This window comes from Rhyacophila brunnea, unplaced genomic scaffold (assembly GCF_057557595.1).
Source record: "Rhyacophila brunnea isolate RB1 unplaced genomic scaffold, BYU_Rbru_1.0 scaffold_5, whole genome shotgun sequence".
Classification (NCBI taxonomy): domain Eukaryota; kingdom Metazoa; phylum Arthropoda; class Insecta; order Trichoptera; family Rhyacophilidae; genus Rhyacophila; species Rhyacophila brunnea.
In genome coordinates this window covers 535,751-554,904 of record NW_028233170.1, presented here as the reverse complement: position 1 = coordinate 554,904, position 19,154 = coordinate 535,751, and the positions used below count along the sequence as shown (strand labels likewise).

Genomic DNA, 19,154 nt, shown 5'->3' with positions numbered 1-19,154 from the left:
AGATAAAGTTGTATATGGTTTACTCATTAATTATCTTTCATAATGGTAATATTATAATTTAATGTAAATGTTTATAATGACTTGTCAACGGTTAACTACTTACAAAATAATGTACATACGCATGTTGATTCAACTGGTATATTGCATACAGAAATAAAATATCAACATTGTATTTTTGACCAATTCATATTGCAGGAATAATTATTATTTATGATATGAAATTGAACTATTTTTAGGTAGACAGGATTATTACGAACTTTCACCGTTTATAGTAGATGGTAGTGGAAAACTCATTGCTCTTGTTTGCTTTACAAAGTAAATCAAAAAAGTGTCATATCTATTTGTTAATGCTATCTGTAAAATTTTGTGACTGCTAAATTTTATCTTCAATACATCAGTGGCATCATGACTAAGGAATTGTCAGTGAGTTGATCAAATTTGTAGTTTCTTAGAGAAATATTTACATATTCACACTGAATTCTTGTAAAGGCTCTCAGAGGTTGTCTGTCACAGTTTGAATATAATTTTTGTCCGTTGAATTCCTTGTGATCGACTGAATCTTAAAAATTGTGGGGATCGTGTATAAGTTATTTGTATACCATAGAAACCTCAATTTACCTTAGATACATTGAATGACACTCAATCTGTTTTGCTGACATTTATAACTCCCTTCTTTTACACTGACCACCTGATTTCACGTAGAGGTGCATTAATGATTGATAGGGTCGGGGAGGTCTTTCTGGTTTAATTTTAGTAACGGTGTTTCAGCAAAATGATGAAAATATGGATTTGGACGACCTGCTCCCTCACATCGGTGAGTTTGGAACGTATCAGAAACTGCTTTTGTGGTTAGTGTGTCTCCCGGCGTGTATTCCGTGCGGGTTCTGCGCTTTCAATCAGCTGTTCATGACGGACGTCCCGGAGCACTGGTGCCGGGTGCCCGACCTCCTCAATATTTCATACTCCACGCCGGAAGTGCGCCGGCGAATTGCCATCCCGTTTGAAGTAAGACAATGTTCTATGAGGCGGTAAAAATAAACTGACAGGGACGTGCTGTCAGTCTACTATTTAATAAAGTACACAAACTATGTGTATATTTCACCAGGTTTGTTATTAATCGAAACATGTGCTTTTGGGTTTTATTAAGAACAATCAATATTGTCTAAAGTTAACATCGATGACATATTTATTACAATATTGGAAGAGCTATATTATTTAGTTGTGACGCCTGGCAATAGATAAGCATTCAGCAATCTTCATATACAGCAGGTGAGCAGCTATATCTGCCCTATATTATATGTGCACATGTCGCCTTGGTGGTGAAAAGACCTATTACACTACAGTGGTAGAGGTAGGCTGTTAGGATACACCATAAATGGTGCACACTAAACTTTGTCAGTCATACGTTTTTCATTGAAATAACTACAATTTACAAATGGTGTTAGTTAATTTTTAAAATTCAATTAAACCAAGCCATAATAGATAATAGTGAAAAAATACTTGTCTATCTATGAAATATCTAAAATTATGCAATTAGATCATACATAACTTTGGATATTTTGATAGAATAATATTTTTTATCTATTATAGTTTGTAATATGTATTCTTAATCCAACGAAATCAAATAAGTATAAATGAAAAAGTGTGCACAATTTTGTCATATCGCCCAAAATATATCTATTACATTTTATTTTTTACTGATAATTTGCAGTATTTTCAGTGTGCTATACCTTTTTACTACTATAATATATTTTTTTTTTTTTGACAATGTCCGATCTTATGGGCCTCCACGGAGTGGAGGTTTCTTTAACAGATTTTGTTTTTATGAGAAATGGATGTTTGCCACTTGATCTACCTATAAGGTCCATACACTACTCGTACACAAATTGAAAATCAATATGTGTACTTGTCAGACCCAGGATTCGAACGTGGGACCCATGATGTTATAAGCCTACACTTAGTGCGGCCATCGTGGGCGTTCAGTAATAAATTGAAGATTTAACTAAACATAAAAAAAAATTAGTATCTATAAAATGCATAGTGTAAATATGTAATATTATTATGTACTATAATAGTATGATGATAGATAGATACGTTTTATGATGTTATTTTTTCACATTTGGCTGACTAATTGCATTTAAGCGAATATGGAAAGACTATAAAGCATGATTTTACTTTACTATTAATTGGATGTAGTTAAGCAGAAAACGTCCAAGCCACAATTTTACAAACTGAGAAAAACGCATTTGAAGTTTTGAAGTAACAAATTAACATTTAGTATGACTTTTATCTTTTTTAGATTGAATTTGTAATTTAAATACTTACATGGAATTATAGTGCATATTAATTGATTATTAGATTTTTGAAAAACATACTAATTTAAAAATTATTGAGTGTTTTGAGGGTTGGATGTTTTCTGCAAATTAAAAACTGATTGTTTTGTGTTTGTATTTTCCTAAATATTGTACTGATCTTAGCACATAAAACCTTGGGACAATCATCTTTATTTGAATATTTCTTTATAAATAAAACACTATATTAGTACATTTATTTTACACATATTTATTGGAAAATTGTTTAATAAAAAGGATCATGCGATAATCATTAGAACTTAAAATAGGTAAGGGCACTGTGGTCAAAATAAATTTATATGTAAGTACTTAATGTTATATTGGAATTTCAGGTTCAAAATCTAATATTTGAGAATTGTAGCCATACACATCCTCGGTAATATTTGATGAACCCGTAAGATTTTCATAGTGTATTTTTGCATCACTTGGAATTAAATGCATGATGATTTTCAAATCATTTAATTTTGGAAGAGCAATTGCTTTTCCTTCTGGCCATAGTGCAGTAAATAGACTTAATAAATTGTCAGTCGACACACCTCTACGCTGTATATTTACTGCCACGAAATCCTTTTCAAAACTATTGCTCTTGATATAAATTAAATATGGGTTTTCCTTTATCAACTTTATCGCTCTTATTTTGAGCCAATTTATTTTTTGGCCATTGGTATCGACTTTTCTATTCACAATATGTTTTTCAAGATCTTTACTACCCTTGAAATCAACGCTTTTCATTTACGTAACAATCAAAGGATTTTTACATAATTGCGGCAATTTTTCATTATGTTTATATATTCGAATGGAGTGTATATTCGTTCCTGGTGTTTGAGACTGCATTCAATATCACCAAAATCTTTGTCGTTGGGCAGATAGCTATGTCCACTACACAAAAATTTTAGTGTCACTGTATTGAGGGACGGCTTTGATCCAAGTAATGCCTTAAGCATGAGAGTAATCTTGGTTCTGCCCCCCACATGAGTCTGACCATAAAATTAAATCTTTAACTGCTGAAGATATGTGACTTGAATGCTTTAATATGCTTGACCCAACCTCTTGAGAACCTCTTCCTGCAATGCCTTCTAACCACACATAGCAGAAACTTTTCTGTTGTTTTCCACTATGGATGCCTAAATTATAAAGCCATAGTTGGCGTTTATAAAATATGATATTAGTGGAAATTCTCGGTAAGGGAAGGGTCTTTTGCATATCAAATGTGAGACATTCTGTGTCGTCTCTGTTTTTTGCAGTAAGCAGATTTCATTTTAGCAAATCTTGCGCATTTTTGGCTAAAGCCTGGTGTTTCTCTTTTTCTGTGATAAGTTGTGCTTTTTCCGAACAATCGGAATATGTTTCCGATTTTCACCTTAAATGTATCGCAAACATAACACCTATCTTTTTAAACGGTTTTGTTTGTAGGTTGAATTAAGCATAAAATATCTGTTTATAGATAGCAAAGGTTACAGGATTATTAACTTCCGTTTTGAACATAGCATACATTTTTGCCAATGTCATGTCAGGTGGTAGAAAATTGCTTTCCGTGTCTCCACGGCAGTAATGTGAGGTATATTTTGGAAGCATATTAATCTGTTAAATGACAGCATTCACTTTTTCTTCAGGTACTTTGTTCAACCCACCTTGTTTTAACCCTCTTTGATCCAATAGTTCCTTACGGCCTGAAATTTTCTGAAGAGCAGTATTAATTTATTCTGGTAGGAGTTATATTGATTGTTTTGCAAAACATCATTCGGTATACTTACTCTTTTTTTGTTGAGAGTATAAACCCTGGAGAATTGTCTTTTTGTAGAATTTCTACCATAACACTGTTTTTTGGATGTTTCAGTCACAAGGGTAGTGATGAATGTTGTTTGTGAATTATAAGAACCTAATTCCCAAAAACGTTTGAATTCGAATTTACATTCTTCTTCGGTAATTTGTTCATTGCATTTCATTATACAATTACAATAGGTAAAAATAAATAAATTCTTTGCCTGATTTGAGTACACCTTTATAGTCACAATACGGCTTATTAGCATTTCTGTTCAACTTCCATGTCGTCTTTGATTGCCTTCGGACCTCTTTTAGGACGACTGCTAAATATTTGTGACGAATTTTCAAGAGATGAGGAATTGACATCATTTGTATCCATGGAAACAGTCGACTCGATATCTGCATTATCTAGGCTTGGAGAAATAACTCTCTATTATAAAATCTTATCGTATCATATCTCTATCGAAAAATAATCTATTAATTTTAAAACTCCTAACACGTCCAAGTAACATGGATTACATGCATGCGAAGATTTTTAAAAACCTAACAAGTCCAACCCACATGGACGTATTCTGACAATATTAAAATTATAGTTTTGTCTAATTGCAATAAAAAAGCAGGATACGTCCAAACCACATGAACGTTTTCTCGATATTATTTTTCGTAAATTGTTAGTATGTGGGTTAGAAAAAACGTCGATAACTTTTTCTGGGTGTATATTTCTGGTTGGACGTTTTCGCCATATTAAAATATTGATGTTTTTGAAGGATTATACGTAATAAAATGAAAATTCTCAATTTGTGGGTTGGACGTTTTCTGCTTAATTACATCCAACTGTAAATCACTGTCACACATTCATTAATCTTTTATTATCAGAAACAGTGATCTCATACAATAACACTAAAATATTGATTCTTCGCAATTTTGTAAATGAAAATCATTGAAATCTAGATTAAATTAGCGTTTTTAGATAAAAAAAAATAATAATCATATAGTAATATGTATGATTCAGATATCATCCATGTTTCTCTAATCATTTTTTTTTTTTGAGAAATAGAATAAATAAACCAAAAAACGATTTGATACAGTTTCAGTCGTTTTACACCTAAGCTATCTTTTTATAGAAGATAAGCCACTGCGCACTACCACAAAATGCTATTCTGAAGACCACCGGCCGCCACTGACTATAAAATGTATTTTGAAAGCTAATCAATATTTTTCATGTAAGAAATAAAAGTGTATAGCTGGAGTTAATCCACAGATATCCTAAATTCATTGCACTACTTCACTCCTAATTGGATTAAAGGGAGTTTGTTTTTGAAGGGAGTATACTATTTTAACCATGTTTAAAAATATATCGTACGTAAATATATAGTATGTTTTGAAGAATATCTGATAACTCAATTTTTAAACCATAGTTGCTTAGTTTTGGTTCACCTACACTAGAAGAGCAATTTTTGAAGGAAGCAGTATCAAAGTCTTTTTGTATGAGAATGTATGAGAAATTTTATTTCTAACTATATTTTGACAATCGCATCTAAAAGTGGCGGAGGCTTTTGAGCTTCACATGCTTCGACGCTAGAGGCGCTAACTGCGGTCGTTGGTTTTAATTTTGACAGATGGTAAACAGATTTAATGCCGAAACGTAACATCGAAAGGCTCTGTTATTTATTGTTTTTTTGTCTTTTACATATCGTCACTGTTCTGGCAGAAGACACTAATTTGAAAAAATAACATATTGAGTTAGTACCAAAATGTTCCGTATTTCAAACTTTACTGTCTGGAAACCTTCTTAATAAATAAACAGTTTGTATTTTAAAGTCATCCTTTTTACGATTACTTAGTAAACTCACATGATAGCAGTGGCGATCGGTGAGTTATTTTACTGGGAGTTCACTTTTTTTTAAGTACTTTCATATTATTATTGTTCATTTGTATGAGGAATCCATTCTTCTGTAATCGACACAAATTTTTCAATCACGAGACATGTAAAACAGAATAGTGCATTTAATTTGTCACATCCACATAGCCACGAAATTTGTTCATATTGTTTAATGTTGAATGTTCTTTCGTATTTTTTAGTTTTTGAAATTCATTGTTGTTTTAATTTTAGGTTAGGTGGAGGTATCTCTATTTTTAATATGAAGACGTTCTTCAAAAGTATTAAGTTGAATGTTTTTTTTATGTATTCGACATCAAACGGTGCCATTTTAAAACAAAAACTAATGTACACAATAACTAAAAATATGATTTTGAAAAATAATCACGATAATCAAATAAGTACTCATTAATTATTTGACAGCTAGCAGACGAAACTAATTAATACGTGCAGAAACCATTTTTCTTCCCGTGGGCATTTTTCGTGAAAGAAGCAAGCTCGTTTTACATGGTACAATAGTTCCCAACGCGGGGACGCTCACTCGGTAAAGACCGTAGCTGTATCATTTTGAGTAAATCGATTTTTAAAGTTTCAAACTCTGAATAATTGTTACAATTAATCTTTCACTATAATTTTTAAATGATTTTTATTTGTTATTATATTGCACAATAGGACATTCACTTAAAAATATTATAATATATTTCCATTTCCAATTTCTGAAAAAAAATCTTTTTCCAGCCAAGTCATTTTTTGTGGGAAAAAAAGATTCCATGTGCCTTTGTTGTGGTCAGATCACTAAGCCGGCTCGCACATCACAACTCGCATTGTGTGCCTGACGGCCATAAATCAAATTTTATGAGACCGCCAACGAATGTTGCTTGCTACAACCTCGCACATCTGCCTAGCGGCAAACGTCAAACGCGAAAAAGGAGAGTCTCTCGTCTGCCATTTTTATTGTGTTGATTGTATGAACAAACGTCAAACGCGGTGACCAGCGATGAGCGAGCATGACAGTGTAGACAGAGATAGAGACAGAAATGGCCGATGGCCGCGGGCTGTGCGCTTGCGCGTAGTCGACTTTTTTTAGATACGACATGCAGGCTGTATTAAATTCGACATGTTGCATCTGCGGATCGTCTCGCGTTGCAGTTGCAACGGCCAATCTGCGAAGCTCCGTTGGATAACGTTTGTTTCTTGGTTTACGATGACGTCACATCGACGAATTCTTCGTAAGACGCATGCGGCGAGTTCTGATGTGCGAGCCCTCTAAGAGTTAATATTTTTATTTTATTTTATTTATTAAGGAAAACAAACAGTTACGGACAATCATGTCTAGATGTACCCACTTTATTCCAAAAGTGTATTTACGGATAAAAATCTATGTATTATGCAAAGTAAAAAAGTTTACATTGGTCAAAAAATGCTATATTTCAATTGTTTATATTTAATTATCATATTTTATTGAGATACAATATTATTATTATGATACACTAATCTTCATTAATTGTTAGGTAACATGAAAATATGTTTAATAAATACTACCATTTATTTGAAAATGTTACTCAATTGATAAAAATACAATACATATTACCCAGTATTCATGTACATGGAATGATCTTTCCCTGACCACCTGTACTAGAAACACGCTTTTATAGGACAAAGATTTTTTTCGCAAAAATGTTTATACACAGAAAAATACTTTAAGAAATTCTCCACTGGAGTTGGAATTATATTTGCTTGTGGTCTCCACGTGTAATACAGGCAGTCTTGTTTTGACGCCGACGAAGATTAACGACAATATATGAATCCGAATTCGAACGTGAGAGCGCCGCTCCCAAACAGCAAATTAACATATCAAATATTATTTGACTGTTGCTATTTCACTCACTCTCATTATCTCAAATCAGGATTACGGGTTCGCTATGAAAATTCGCTCCCATGGACATTGTATATAGGATTTAAAATAGGCGGTTAAAACACATATTAGAATTTGTTTTTGTATATTATGAATTAATGACTACGCTAATAGATCACAACACTGTCTTTTAATAAATGAAATATTTAAAAAAATATATTTTCTTATAAATTGGGTGTTCAGCGCTCTAGCGCTCTCAGGGGCGAATCGCCACTGCATGATAGACCATTATTTCAAACATTTTAACAACTTCAAAGTCAAATTACTCAAAACTAGTATTCTCCGGTTAATGTGTTCTGCCAGAACAAAGACGATATTACCATTGGAAGTGTTGTTTTTTTAAAATTCTCATTAAGGTATTTGTTGTGATTTTGTAATAAACATACATATTTTATTAATATTAGATTTGTAAAATACATCGGGAATTCTGTTCGCATTCTCGTGTTGAATGTTGATCAATATTAAGGTCAATAAGTAGCTTCTTTATGGATTAATTAGCTACGTACTTTAACAATCAATCGTTTTAATAATGCAGCGATTACTTTTAAGTACTGATTAAATATGATAATGTTATTTTGTTCATTCTGAAAAGGGATAAATATAATTTTAGTATGATTTTTGATATAATCGATAAAAGAGACTATGTAATGATAGTTTAGCATATGAGTGGAAAACACCTTGTTATTAAATGCATTCAAGAATACAATATAACTGATATAAATGGTCACTTACTGACGTATTTCTCCAAAACTATAACACTTTTCGCGCGGTAAATTTAGCTGTCATGTCGATACTGTTTGAAGCTCTATACGCACAATATTTCCTTTGAAACTAGTATCGCGTTTTCAAGCAGGTTTGTTGGTTCATTCGAACTGTTGCGATACTGCTTCGTTCAAAAATTGCCCTCCTGGCATGTCCAACTTCAAGTGGGTTGTGATCAGTATCCAGTATCAGAACTGGCAGTGAATTCAACCTGAATAAACGTATTATATTTGACTATATATTTTGATACAGGTGTTACAAATTAACAATAACACACGTCTTTCAGTTTTCACTATAACAAAGAAATACTCAGTTTCCCATTTGTTGTAAAAATGATAAGTTTTGGTCTTTTTTTGGGCACTTATCGCATTCATCGTCAGCTTACACCAATAATCACAATATTAGTTTCATTTTATATTGAAATAGACACCCAGCTTCATTGTGGTACCTATTTTGCTGAAATTTTGTATGTGTTCTGAAATCAAAATGTGTCGCTAAATTTCAAAACCCGCTATAACACTTTTTTGAAATAATTAAGATATATATCGTTGGATTCGTTATTACAATCTCTACATGAAAATTCTATCGCCTCTTTCAAAAGCCACTACGATTAACTGTCATTTATGAAACAAAATCAATGTGTCTATCAAATCCCGCTATAACACTACTGAAACATTCAAAAAACTTTTTAGTTCAAAAAGTTTTTATTGATTTTCTCAACATAATGAAAAAGTGTTATAGCGGGTTTTGAAACTCAGCGACACAAATATTCTATAAAGTATCATATTTGTGGGAACAGTATAATGCACTAAAATGGCATTTTTGTATTTCAAGCATAAATGTGTTTTGAAATTATAACAGCATGCCTATTCGGTACCATATATTTTATTAGTCAACCGATAAAATTGGCTATCAGCCAATGTTTGTATTATTTTAATTTATCAATTTCTCATTTGATTTTTAATTATTTTATGCGCATGCTACTGGAGGTTTTGGATATATCATTACAATTGTATGTATTTTTGGTAGATTACGACTACGTTATTGTTGTGAACGAGAAGAGAAACATATATTTGTAATATACCCTCTCGCTCTATCACAAGCGTCTAAGATTAGAAAGCTTTCCAAATTTTTAACTACAGTTATAAGTTATAATTCTTCGTTCTCAAGATGGGTTTATAGCCTGAAACAGCTGTCAAAGATAAAAAATTAACAAAAAACACCTTGTTTCAAAACCATTATTTTGATTGATTTGACGAGAAGTGGACTTGTAAATTGATATCTATTATTATATTCTTGTAATAGTAGGTAATCAGCTATTTCTGATCCAATATAGGTCAAAACAAGTTTTTCTTTCTTATGGGTACATGGCCCTTCTGACTATCTCACAAAATAGTGTGTGTGGCTATGTGTGATTATGGTTGTATTTTCAGGTAGGATCCAATGACACATTTAGCAAATGTTCTAGATACGCTGTCGACTGGACAGGCATAGTCAATGAGTATAATTTAACAGAATTCGCCCCAAACACCAGCTGGCGTGTAGAGAAATGCTTGGACGGATGGGAGTTTGACAAGTCCAGTGTTTCATCCTCCATTGTAATAGATGTAAGTATGCTTTTATGATCGATATATCATTCAAAATAATTATCTGACAGCACCTATACCTGTGTTATGTAGATAACCCGTTTTAAGTTTCTTGATTAAAAGCAAATAGAAAAAAAATTGCCTGATTGTCCTATTTTATAAGTTCTTAATTGGACAGTATTAAACGAAAACCTCTCAAGCCGCAATTTAATATTTTGAGATAAATGAATTTAATGTTTGGAAATAAAAAAAATGTATCCTGGTGTTTCAACTTAAAGCATGTCATAGCTAGATGTCATATTCAAAATATTAAATTTATTTGATCGACTGATCGGTAGTTAATATTTTGTGACTATTTTATGTTATTAAGGCGTGTATTTTTGAAGTAAGTATTAATAATAGACAATTTTGAAAAGTTTTTAAATTTCAAGTGTCAGAATCTTTAATCATATTAATAATGCTTTTGCATCAACAATAAGTTATTATTTATTATCTTTTATGGTGTTAACTATCAATTCGTGAAGTTTAATAAAACGCAATTTTATAGTACTAATTCAACTTTTATTAAATATTAAACTGTACCGGTTTCGTCCGCATCAGGGATATTGTCAATTAAATAGGATGACACCGGTCCAGTTTTATATTTAATAAAAGTGGAATTACGTACCTACTGTAAAATTGCATTTTTTTTATTTTTTGACCATGTCAAATCTAATAAGATCATAATATGGGCCTCCACAGAGTGGAGGTTTGTATTAACAGATTTGTTTTTACGAGAAATGGATGTTAGCCACTTGCCCAATGTATTTGGTCCAGACTCTGACTCAAACACAAACAAAAATTAATATATTTGCCAGACCCAGGATTCGAACCTGGGGCCCACGACGTTATAGGCCGATGCTTTAGCCGCTTGGCCATTGTGGGCATTTTATTTATTAGTCATTAGTTGTGAAACGAATCATATGCGATTTTTGTAAACTAAAAAAGTGTATATATAAGCTCTAAAATCCAATAGATATAATAAGAAATTGGCAGAAATGAATATTCATTTATTCGAATTTTAATACGGACTACGAAATACATTTTTTTGTTTTTTCGTTTCATAATATTTTGCAAGTAGGTATGGTACAGTAGGTAGGTGAATAAAATGTTCAAAATAATAGTTATTGTTGAATTTTTAGTGTTTCACTGTTAGCACAGTTCAAATACCTAACTAAAATAGATTCACTTTACGATTTCCTATATGATTCACAATAAAATAAGGATTAAAATACAATTAAATTAAATTGGGATACACAATGTACCCATTGAATAACGTGTGAAGTACACAAAACTATGATACCTATATCTACATATTAAACATTTTATTAAAGATGTTGAGTAGTTGTCGGGACAGTTAAAAGGAAACTGATCCCTGTGATCAGTGTTTTTAGCTAAGTTTAACGCAATTGTGAAATTGTATGCAAAGTGCTTGTTTTTAATTGTGTTCCCTAAATTGAAAGAATGCAAATTTGTAGAAAGCCATAAAATAGCCTAAATAATAAGTCAAAAGCAATAAACATTGATATCTCCTCTTTTCCGAATTATTAAGAGCGTACATAAGTGAAACGGCAAATAATTTTTAACTGTATGTGGAATGAAATTTCGGCCGCGTTGCCATTTGGAGAGCGATAGTCGACCTGTTTGCACGTCAATTTGTTTTGTGATGGCGTCGGGGGGATATATTCTTAAATCGTGTAAAGATGACTAAAAAACGTTCCACAAGTACTTGAAAAAGAAAACATGTCAATGAATATTCTATTATTATTACGAATATAATTATAAACATAACATAAAAAGGACGCATGTTGAATTTTTATGACAAATTATATTTCGTTCGGCTTGGGTCATTTGCACAATCCGCGCATCGCCTAGTCACGATCTTTTTAGACCATGCCTCAGCTGAGGTATAGCCTTAAGAAATGGAAATAAGTCTGGATTGGCATCATAATAATATCTAAATAAATAATGGAAGCTTCCAAAAAATCATGATGGTTTAAAAAATGTGTCAAGATTTCTCAAATTTGCTGAGACATAAATTCTACCCTCGTGTTTACTAGGGCAATGTTACTGTTATTATATTAATAGATACTGCAATAATTCATTCAAACAAACTAACATTTTAAAAGGTGTATTTGGGGTCAATTAAGTTGAGCAAATGACAAGCAACCGTTTACCGTAAAACAAATTGTTGACACACTGGACTGTAAAGACAACGATAATGATGTAATTAACTATTAATACAGGTGTTCTATTTTAGTTTGAGTTAGTATGCGATCATGCGATATACCCGACCCTCGGCTTGGTGGCTCTGAATGCGGGGGGCCCTGTCGGAGTTTATTTCTTTGGAGTGCTGAATGACAAAATTGGTCGGAAGAAGTCATATTTTCTATGCCTGACCACTCTCATTGTGGGAAGCTTATTGACTGCATCTGCACAGAATTTCTATTGGTGGGCCAGCTGCAGAGCTATTGTCGGATTGACCATCCCTGCTGTTTATCAAATACCATTTATTATTTGTAAGTTCAGTACTAATTATTGTCAATAAATATCCGAATCATTCAAAACAAAATATATATACCGACACAGTCTATTTACAAGTCATATGGTTTGAAATTCCGATTATCAATGATTATAATATTAAAAAAAGTTTTATTCTTGTTGATGAAGATAATTCCCAAATTTCTAAGAAGAAAGCTATTGTTTTGTTTATTATTTATATTGTCTGTGGTTTTTGGTAATTTTATAAGTACAAATTTAATCAAACACAGTTAGTGAGTTGGAGTGCGTTCGGACATCTGAACGTCATTTTCAAGAGTGACCTCCCATTGTGCCTCAAGCGCAGGGTGTTTAACCAATGTGTGCTTTCAGTGCTTACATATGCATGCGAAACTTGGTCTCATTGTAAAAAATAAATAATATTAATACTTTCGACCGAAGGTACTTGATGGAATTTGAATTTAAATTCTAATGGATTCAAGCTCTGTACTATTCCATTTAAGTCGTTTTTTGCGACCCGGGTTTCGCCTTTCGGCATCTTCAGGCGTAGTGTACACTCACCAAAGGCAAACACACACTGACAACGAACACCCTTAACTCTACCTTTTATAATAAATCAATACAATAAAGTAGGTAAAAACTCCATTACCTACCTATTTAGTCAGAAATTACAACAAAAAATACAATAAACAAATTATGAATAGCTGAAGTGTCAGTAAAAAACCTAATTAGTAAAAACCCTATCTTATTAATAACAATACACTGGACAGCATATTATTATAATAAATCGTCAAACCTAATAATAGGTCAAAATTCTTTATAACAATAAAAATACTACACTCAAGAGGTGTAAATCGTCAATTCTAAGAAAAATAATTAATCGAGTTAACTAATGAGATATTAGTCTTTAATAATACTCTTACAAGGTACCTACTTTTATAACATTATTTTTTAACAAAAACAAAATTATACATATAAACTCGCTTAATATAATATATAACTCACCTAATATAATATATCTATATATTATACAACTATACATACCTAAATCCTCATCCATAGACTCTCATACAAACATATATAATCTCATACAAACATATATAAATTTTGTGTCAATACAATTGACCATAATGTAGTCTCATATGTAAAACATCATATAGGATATAACAAAGGGCTACTAGGAAAGCTAAGTTGATCGTTCAACATAGGTAAACTCTGCAACTGTGCTCTATTTATTTAAGAAATAAAGACTTGCACAGTTGGTATGGAGAGGTGTATGTTAGACATAATGCGTCAGAAGACAGAGTAAGGATCAAATAGATAAGGGAGCAAAGGAGAGTATGTGATATAATTAAGTACGCCGAAATTTTTAAACGGAGGCGGGTTGGACATATAACTGGTAGACCGGACGGTTATGTATACGGCCATGACGTCGTGTTGGTTTACAGGGGTGCTGCGGAATATTCACACTAAATGTTTAAATTCCAGTAGTTTTGGCATTTCTTCACAGGCCCAATTACTTACTCAGAAATAAAATCAGTCCTTTTCCCGTACATATGCTGTAATAAAAAGTAAAGTAGAAAAATTATTGTGGAAAAGAAAATGGGGGTGGATTTGTTTGCAAAAGGTAAGTAGGTATGTTCCGAGTTTGAGTATTGTGGAAAAATTCTGATGCACTGAGGACTGAATAAGTTTATGAACCCCTGATCTTAGCAATAAATTAAAAGTAATTACAGTATCATGTAGGTACTTACTATAAATTAATCGTACTATAATGTCATTCTGCCAAGAATCGATAGTTAACACTTACCTAAGTTATATACCAACACCCTTTTTAAATGTTATGTATTGAAGGGTACGATACTAACTAGTGAACTGTCACTATTATAATATGTATCGGACACTGTAGGAAGGGTTCACCTCGTTTCCCCCTTCGCGCCCTGCTTACACACTCCCTAATGCCAAAGATTGTCAAACATAGTTGGTGAGCCAAAACAAAATAAATCCACTAAACAGTTTTGTGACCTTTTGCTTTTGGTCAATCCAAACCATTGGAATCATGATGGTTTTATAATTGGTGTTTATTTTCCACGTTCACTCTTCTAATAAAAAAATATTAGTTTTTCATTTATTATAAATTTACCAAAGACCACAGATATTCTTTTTGAAGAGTGATTACAAATTAAGTTTATGCATGTCCATGTTTGCTCCAATTATTAGTAACAGGACACATTGATTCTATATTGTGTACACACAGTTGCGTAGAGAATGTTTTTTTTATAACATACCTGGCTTTATTTAAAATATTTTTCAGCTTTGGAACTGGTCGGACCCAATTATCGATCGTTTATCACCGTAATGACATGCATGTTTTACACCCTCGGCCTTATAATGCTCGCCGGAGTCACGTATCTAGTGAGAGACTGGTCGCATTTGGCTTTGGTGACTTCTTCGCCGTTTATACTCTACTATTTCTATTGGTTTTTCCTTCCGGAATCTCCACGATGGCTGTTGGCAAAAGGAAGGCTAGAAGAAGCTTTGCAAATATTGGAAACTTTGGCGAGAGTAAATGGGAAGCAGCTACCGGAATCGTTCAAATCGAAATTGAAACAGCTGATGATGAAAAATGCCTCTCAGAGTACAGAAAAGATTGACCAAAGTTCGCCTGGACCCTTTTCACTTTGTAAAACTCCAAATATGAGGTTGAAAACGTGTTTAATCACCTTGAACTGGTTTGCAAATGAAATGGTGTACGTTGGTTTAAGTTACTATGGACCTTCGCTAGGAAGTAACCAATACATTAGCTTCTTCTTATCATCTGTGGTCGAGATTCCCAGCTATTTGGTCTGTTGGATTATAATGGATCGGTGGGGAAGGCGATGGCCTCTCTGTTTGTCTATGGTGCTCAGCGGAATAAGCTGCATCATCACCGTTTTGCTGCCCCAAGGTAAAATGAATCATAAACAATTTAGTATTTAGCAAAGTATATTAACACACTTTGTTGATCATCATCAAATTTTCATACAAACTCACATAAAACTGAAAATGTTTATAGGGAAATCAAAGAAGGCTCCATCTGAAAGAAAATTGATCACATTTGGTTTTTGCATTTTATAATTAAAATATGCTTTGTTGAAAACATAAAATTGTAATATTTGCTTTCGAATAATTTATTTGCACATTGTTTCAGACGCAGTAATAGCGACACTCATTCTATTCCTCGTTTCAAAGGCGTTGATTTCTGCGTCATTTTTAATAATCTACCCGTTTGCTGGTGAACTGTACCCGACACAGCTTCGAGGAATCGGTATTGGAACATCAGCGTACATAGGCGGACTCGGTTTGATAGTCATACCTTTCATCACATACTTGGTATGAAAACAACACTTTTTGAATAGCCAATTTATATAATAATTCTATGAAGAAAATATGATATCAAGGCAAGGCTAAGGGAGCAGTTAATTTGCTTTTGTATGCTTCAAATAATGTGGATAGACATAGTAAGCCAAATATCAAACAGAAAAAAATATTTTCTCCCAAAGTAGTTCAAAAGTAATGCCACTTCATAAGCTTTAGGATTCAAGCGGTCGTGATGGATGAGTAGTAACTCATCCGCTTATGAGGTCGTGAGGCAGTGTAGGTTCTAATCCCGGGTCTGGCAAATTCACATGTTATTTTTCAATGAGCATGGATAAACTAAAGCATGGACAAGCAAAGTTGAGTGAGTGGTTAAGACCCACGTTGGATTGTAGAGCCGAATAAGAAACAAAGTATTGATACACATTAGTTTAGCTTATTACAATGGATAAATTTCAGTATATGTGAGAATAGACAAAAAATCTCAATGATTTTTACTTACAGGATCATCAATTTTAACGTTGACATCTTTAATGAATTCCTTATTTTTTGAAAATCACTCCATATCATACAGATTTAACCATTGCCATTATTTCATTTTTGGCAGGGTTCGGAGAATTTAATTATGCCATTAGTGATAATGGGAACTGTGTCAGTGATCGGAGGTATTTCTGGTCTGCGACTGCCGGAGACTTTGCATCACAGGTTGCCGCAAACTCTAGAAGAGGGCGAAGAGTTCGGGAAGGATTGGTCCTACGCTGACTGCATCAGATGTATCCCCGTCAAGTGAGATACATTACATGATCTAATTAATTACCTGTCTCCTGAATGAATTTGTAATATTTCTTGCATGGCTTCCCCACTTTCACAAGTTACATAGTTGTTAAGTGGCAAAATTTATTAGTATATTAATATTAATAACACAATCACTGCTGACCTGCTAATTAATATTTCATTACCACATTTAAATATCATGTTATATCTAATGGCCAGGTAATGCAAACGCGCCAGTCGCGTTGTTAGAACTAAATGGGTTAATGGCACCATAATCCTAGCGTGAGTATCGGCTGCCTCCAAAATTGATCGCTCTCTACCATCACCTCTCCTTTGCTCTGGAATGTAAGTCGACACACTGAGAGATGCCTTTCTACTCCATCCAGGATGTTACAAGTAACGGTGAATATTATTCCTAATATTTTATTGATTTATCTGTTATTACAGGCCACCTGCAACAACAGGATCCTACGAAGACTTGGACGAGTTTGAAATGAATCAAGTCCATAATATATCCGACCTCCGTGATGAGAATGAACCAATTAACAGAAGAAATTCGATGCGAAGGCTTGTCAGGCAAGCCAGTATTATGGACACTCAGCGAAATCCTGACGGTTCAATGAAACTCACTTACTGGTTTTAGTAAATGCAGTCGAACTCTGTCATAAGCAGATGCGCAGGACAAAAGAAAATGCTCTTCACAGCTGGTACAGCACTCCCGTAAAAACACATTTTTTTTTGGATTGTTGTTGATTTATGTTTTTTCAGTTTGTAACTGAGTTCGACTGTCATGACACTATAGTTTAGTGTAATCCTTCAGAGCATTTAGAACCTAACCTGGTCAAATATCTTCTTAAATAGATACAAATGTATATTGCAAACCTTTTATCAAAGCTAATGTACCTGTATTATTTTTTTGTAGAATTCATACTGTTGTTATTTGGTCTGTAATATCATATTAAAAAATAAAATAATTGTTAGTTAAGATATACCTGCACGAGTTTTTACATTTCCTTTAAACTGATTCATTTATTCTTGCATTTGATGGACAACCTAGTTGGCAAGCTATTATGTAGTAAAGTTATAAAATGAAAGCCATTCAAACTTCAAAACACAACTGTAAAGTTTAAGTTAATTGTTTGTGATTCCAATCAGTAGCGCCGTGTTTATCAGTGGCGAAGACTCCATACTAGGCTATTATTTGAAGCCTACCTTCTTAAGGCTATACTTCAGCTGACTACGATGGGGGAATTAATTCTTAAATCGTGTAAAGACAGTGCTCGAAATAGAAAATCTTACGAACCGGAGCGCTGAATAATCATTCAAAAATATCAAATTATGTTAAATATTTTTCGGATATCATAAGGGCGATATGCCAATAATCAGGGTTTCATTTATACTTGTAGGGGCTCTGCGCTAATACACAATACCCCCCCCCCCAATACAACATTAAAATGTAGTTTTTTTAAATGCTTACCTACTCATTTTTGCAAAATCACTTATTTTTCGTAAATTTTCTTAGAAGTGGGCTCTTATCTTCAAAATTCTAGAAGCTCGTACATTTGTGTATTCCTTAGCTGCAAGGTTCTTTTGTGATTTGAAATTATTTTTCAGGTTCCGGAGACCTACTAATTTAAGGTCCTGGACCTGTAGCCCCTTTAGCCCTTTTTGTAAACACATCTGAAGTCCGAACAGCCTATATTATATTATAGGACTGATCATTAATAAATATTACACACATTTTGTCAGCGCCGCAGGCGAATTTTTTTCCCACGAATCAGTTCTTAGAACTTTAAAAACTAGATACCTACATGCAATATTATCTCAATAATATGAAACGGAACGCAATTTTCAAAAAAGCCACGAGCCGGAACGGTATCTTTTAGAATTTCACGAACAGGAACGGCGCTCCAGTGCGTTCCGGTCTATTTCGAGCCCTGTGTAAAGATGACTAAAAAACGTTACCCATTTACTTGAAAAAGAAAACATGTCAATGAATATATTATTATTATTAGTAATATAACAATAAACATAACATTAAATGGACGCATGTTGACTTTTTATGACAAATTATGTTTTGGTCTGCACGCACCATTTATACAATCTTCACGTCCCGTAGTCACAATCGCCATCACAAAACAAATTGACGTGTTCATAGCTCGACTTTTTCTCTCCGATTGCCAGCCAGTCCAAAATTTCGTCACACCTATAGTTGAAAATTATTTGCC

The 19,154-nt window shown here is 33.1% G+C and overlaps 1 protein-coding gene across 1 annotated transcript; it reads left to right on the top strand.

Annotated features, from left to right (window-relative positions):
- The first annotated feature begins 270 nt into the window (after positions 1 to 270).
- On the top strand, positions 271 to 17,922 carry CarT (Carcinine transporter). Its single transcript, XM_085955826.1, has 8 exons — positions 271 to 423; positions 769 to 1,005; positions 10,105 to 10,278; positions 12,557 to 12,815; positions 15,110 to 15,742; positions 15,986 to 16,167; positions 16,760 to 16,938; positions 17,374 to 17,922. Exons 1-8 carry the CDS (start codon positions 406 to 408, stop codon positions 17,567 to 17,569), a joined length of 1,878 nt encoding a protein of 625 aa, XP_085811952.1. The 5' UTR covers positions 271 to 405; the 3' UTR covers positions 17,570 to 17,922.
- Positions 17,923 to 19,154: the final 1,232 nt, after the last annotated feature.

Excerpts from the sequence above, each read along its gene's own strand:
- CarT (XM_085955826.1), top strand. Across the intron at positions 10,279-12,556 it reads CATCCTCCATTGTAATAGAT|TTTGAGTTAGTATGCGATCA; the intron begins GTAAGTATGCTT and ends GTTCTATTTTAG. Across the intron at positions 16,939-17,373 it reads ATCAGATGTATCCCCGTCAA|GCCACCTGCAACAACAGGAT; the intron begins GTGAGATACATT and ends CTGTTATTACAG.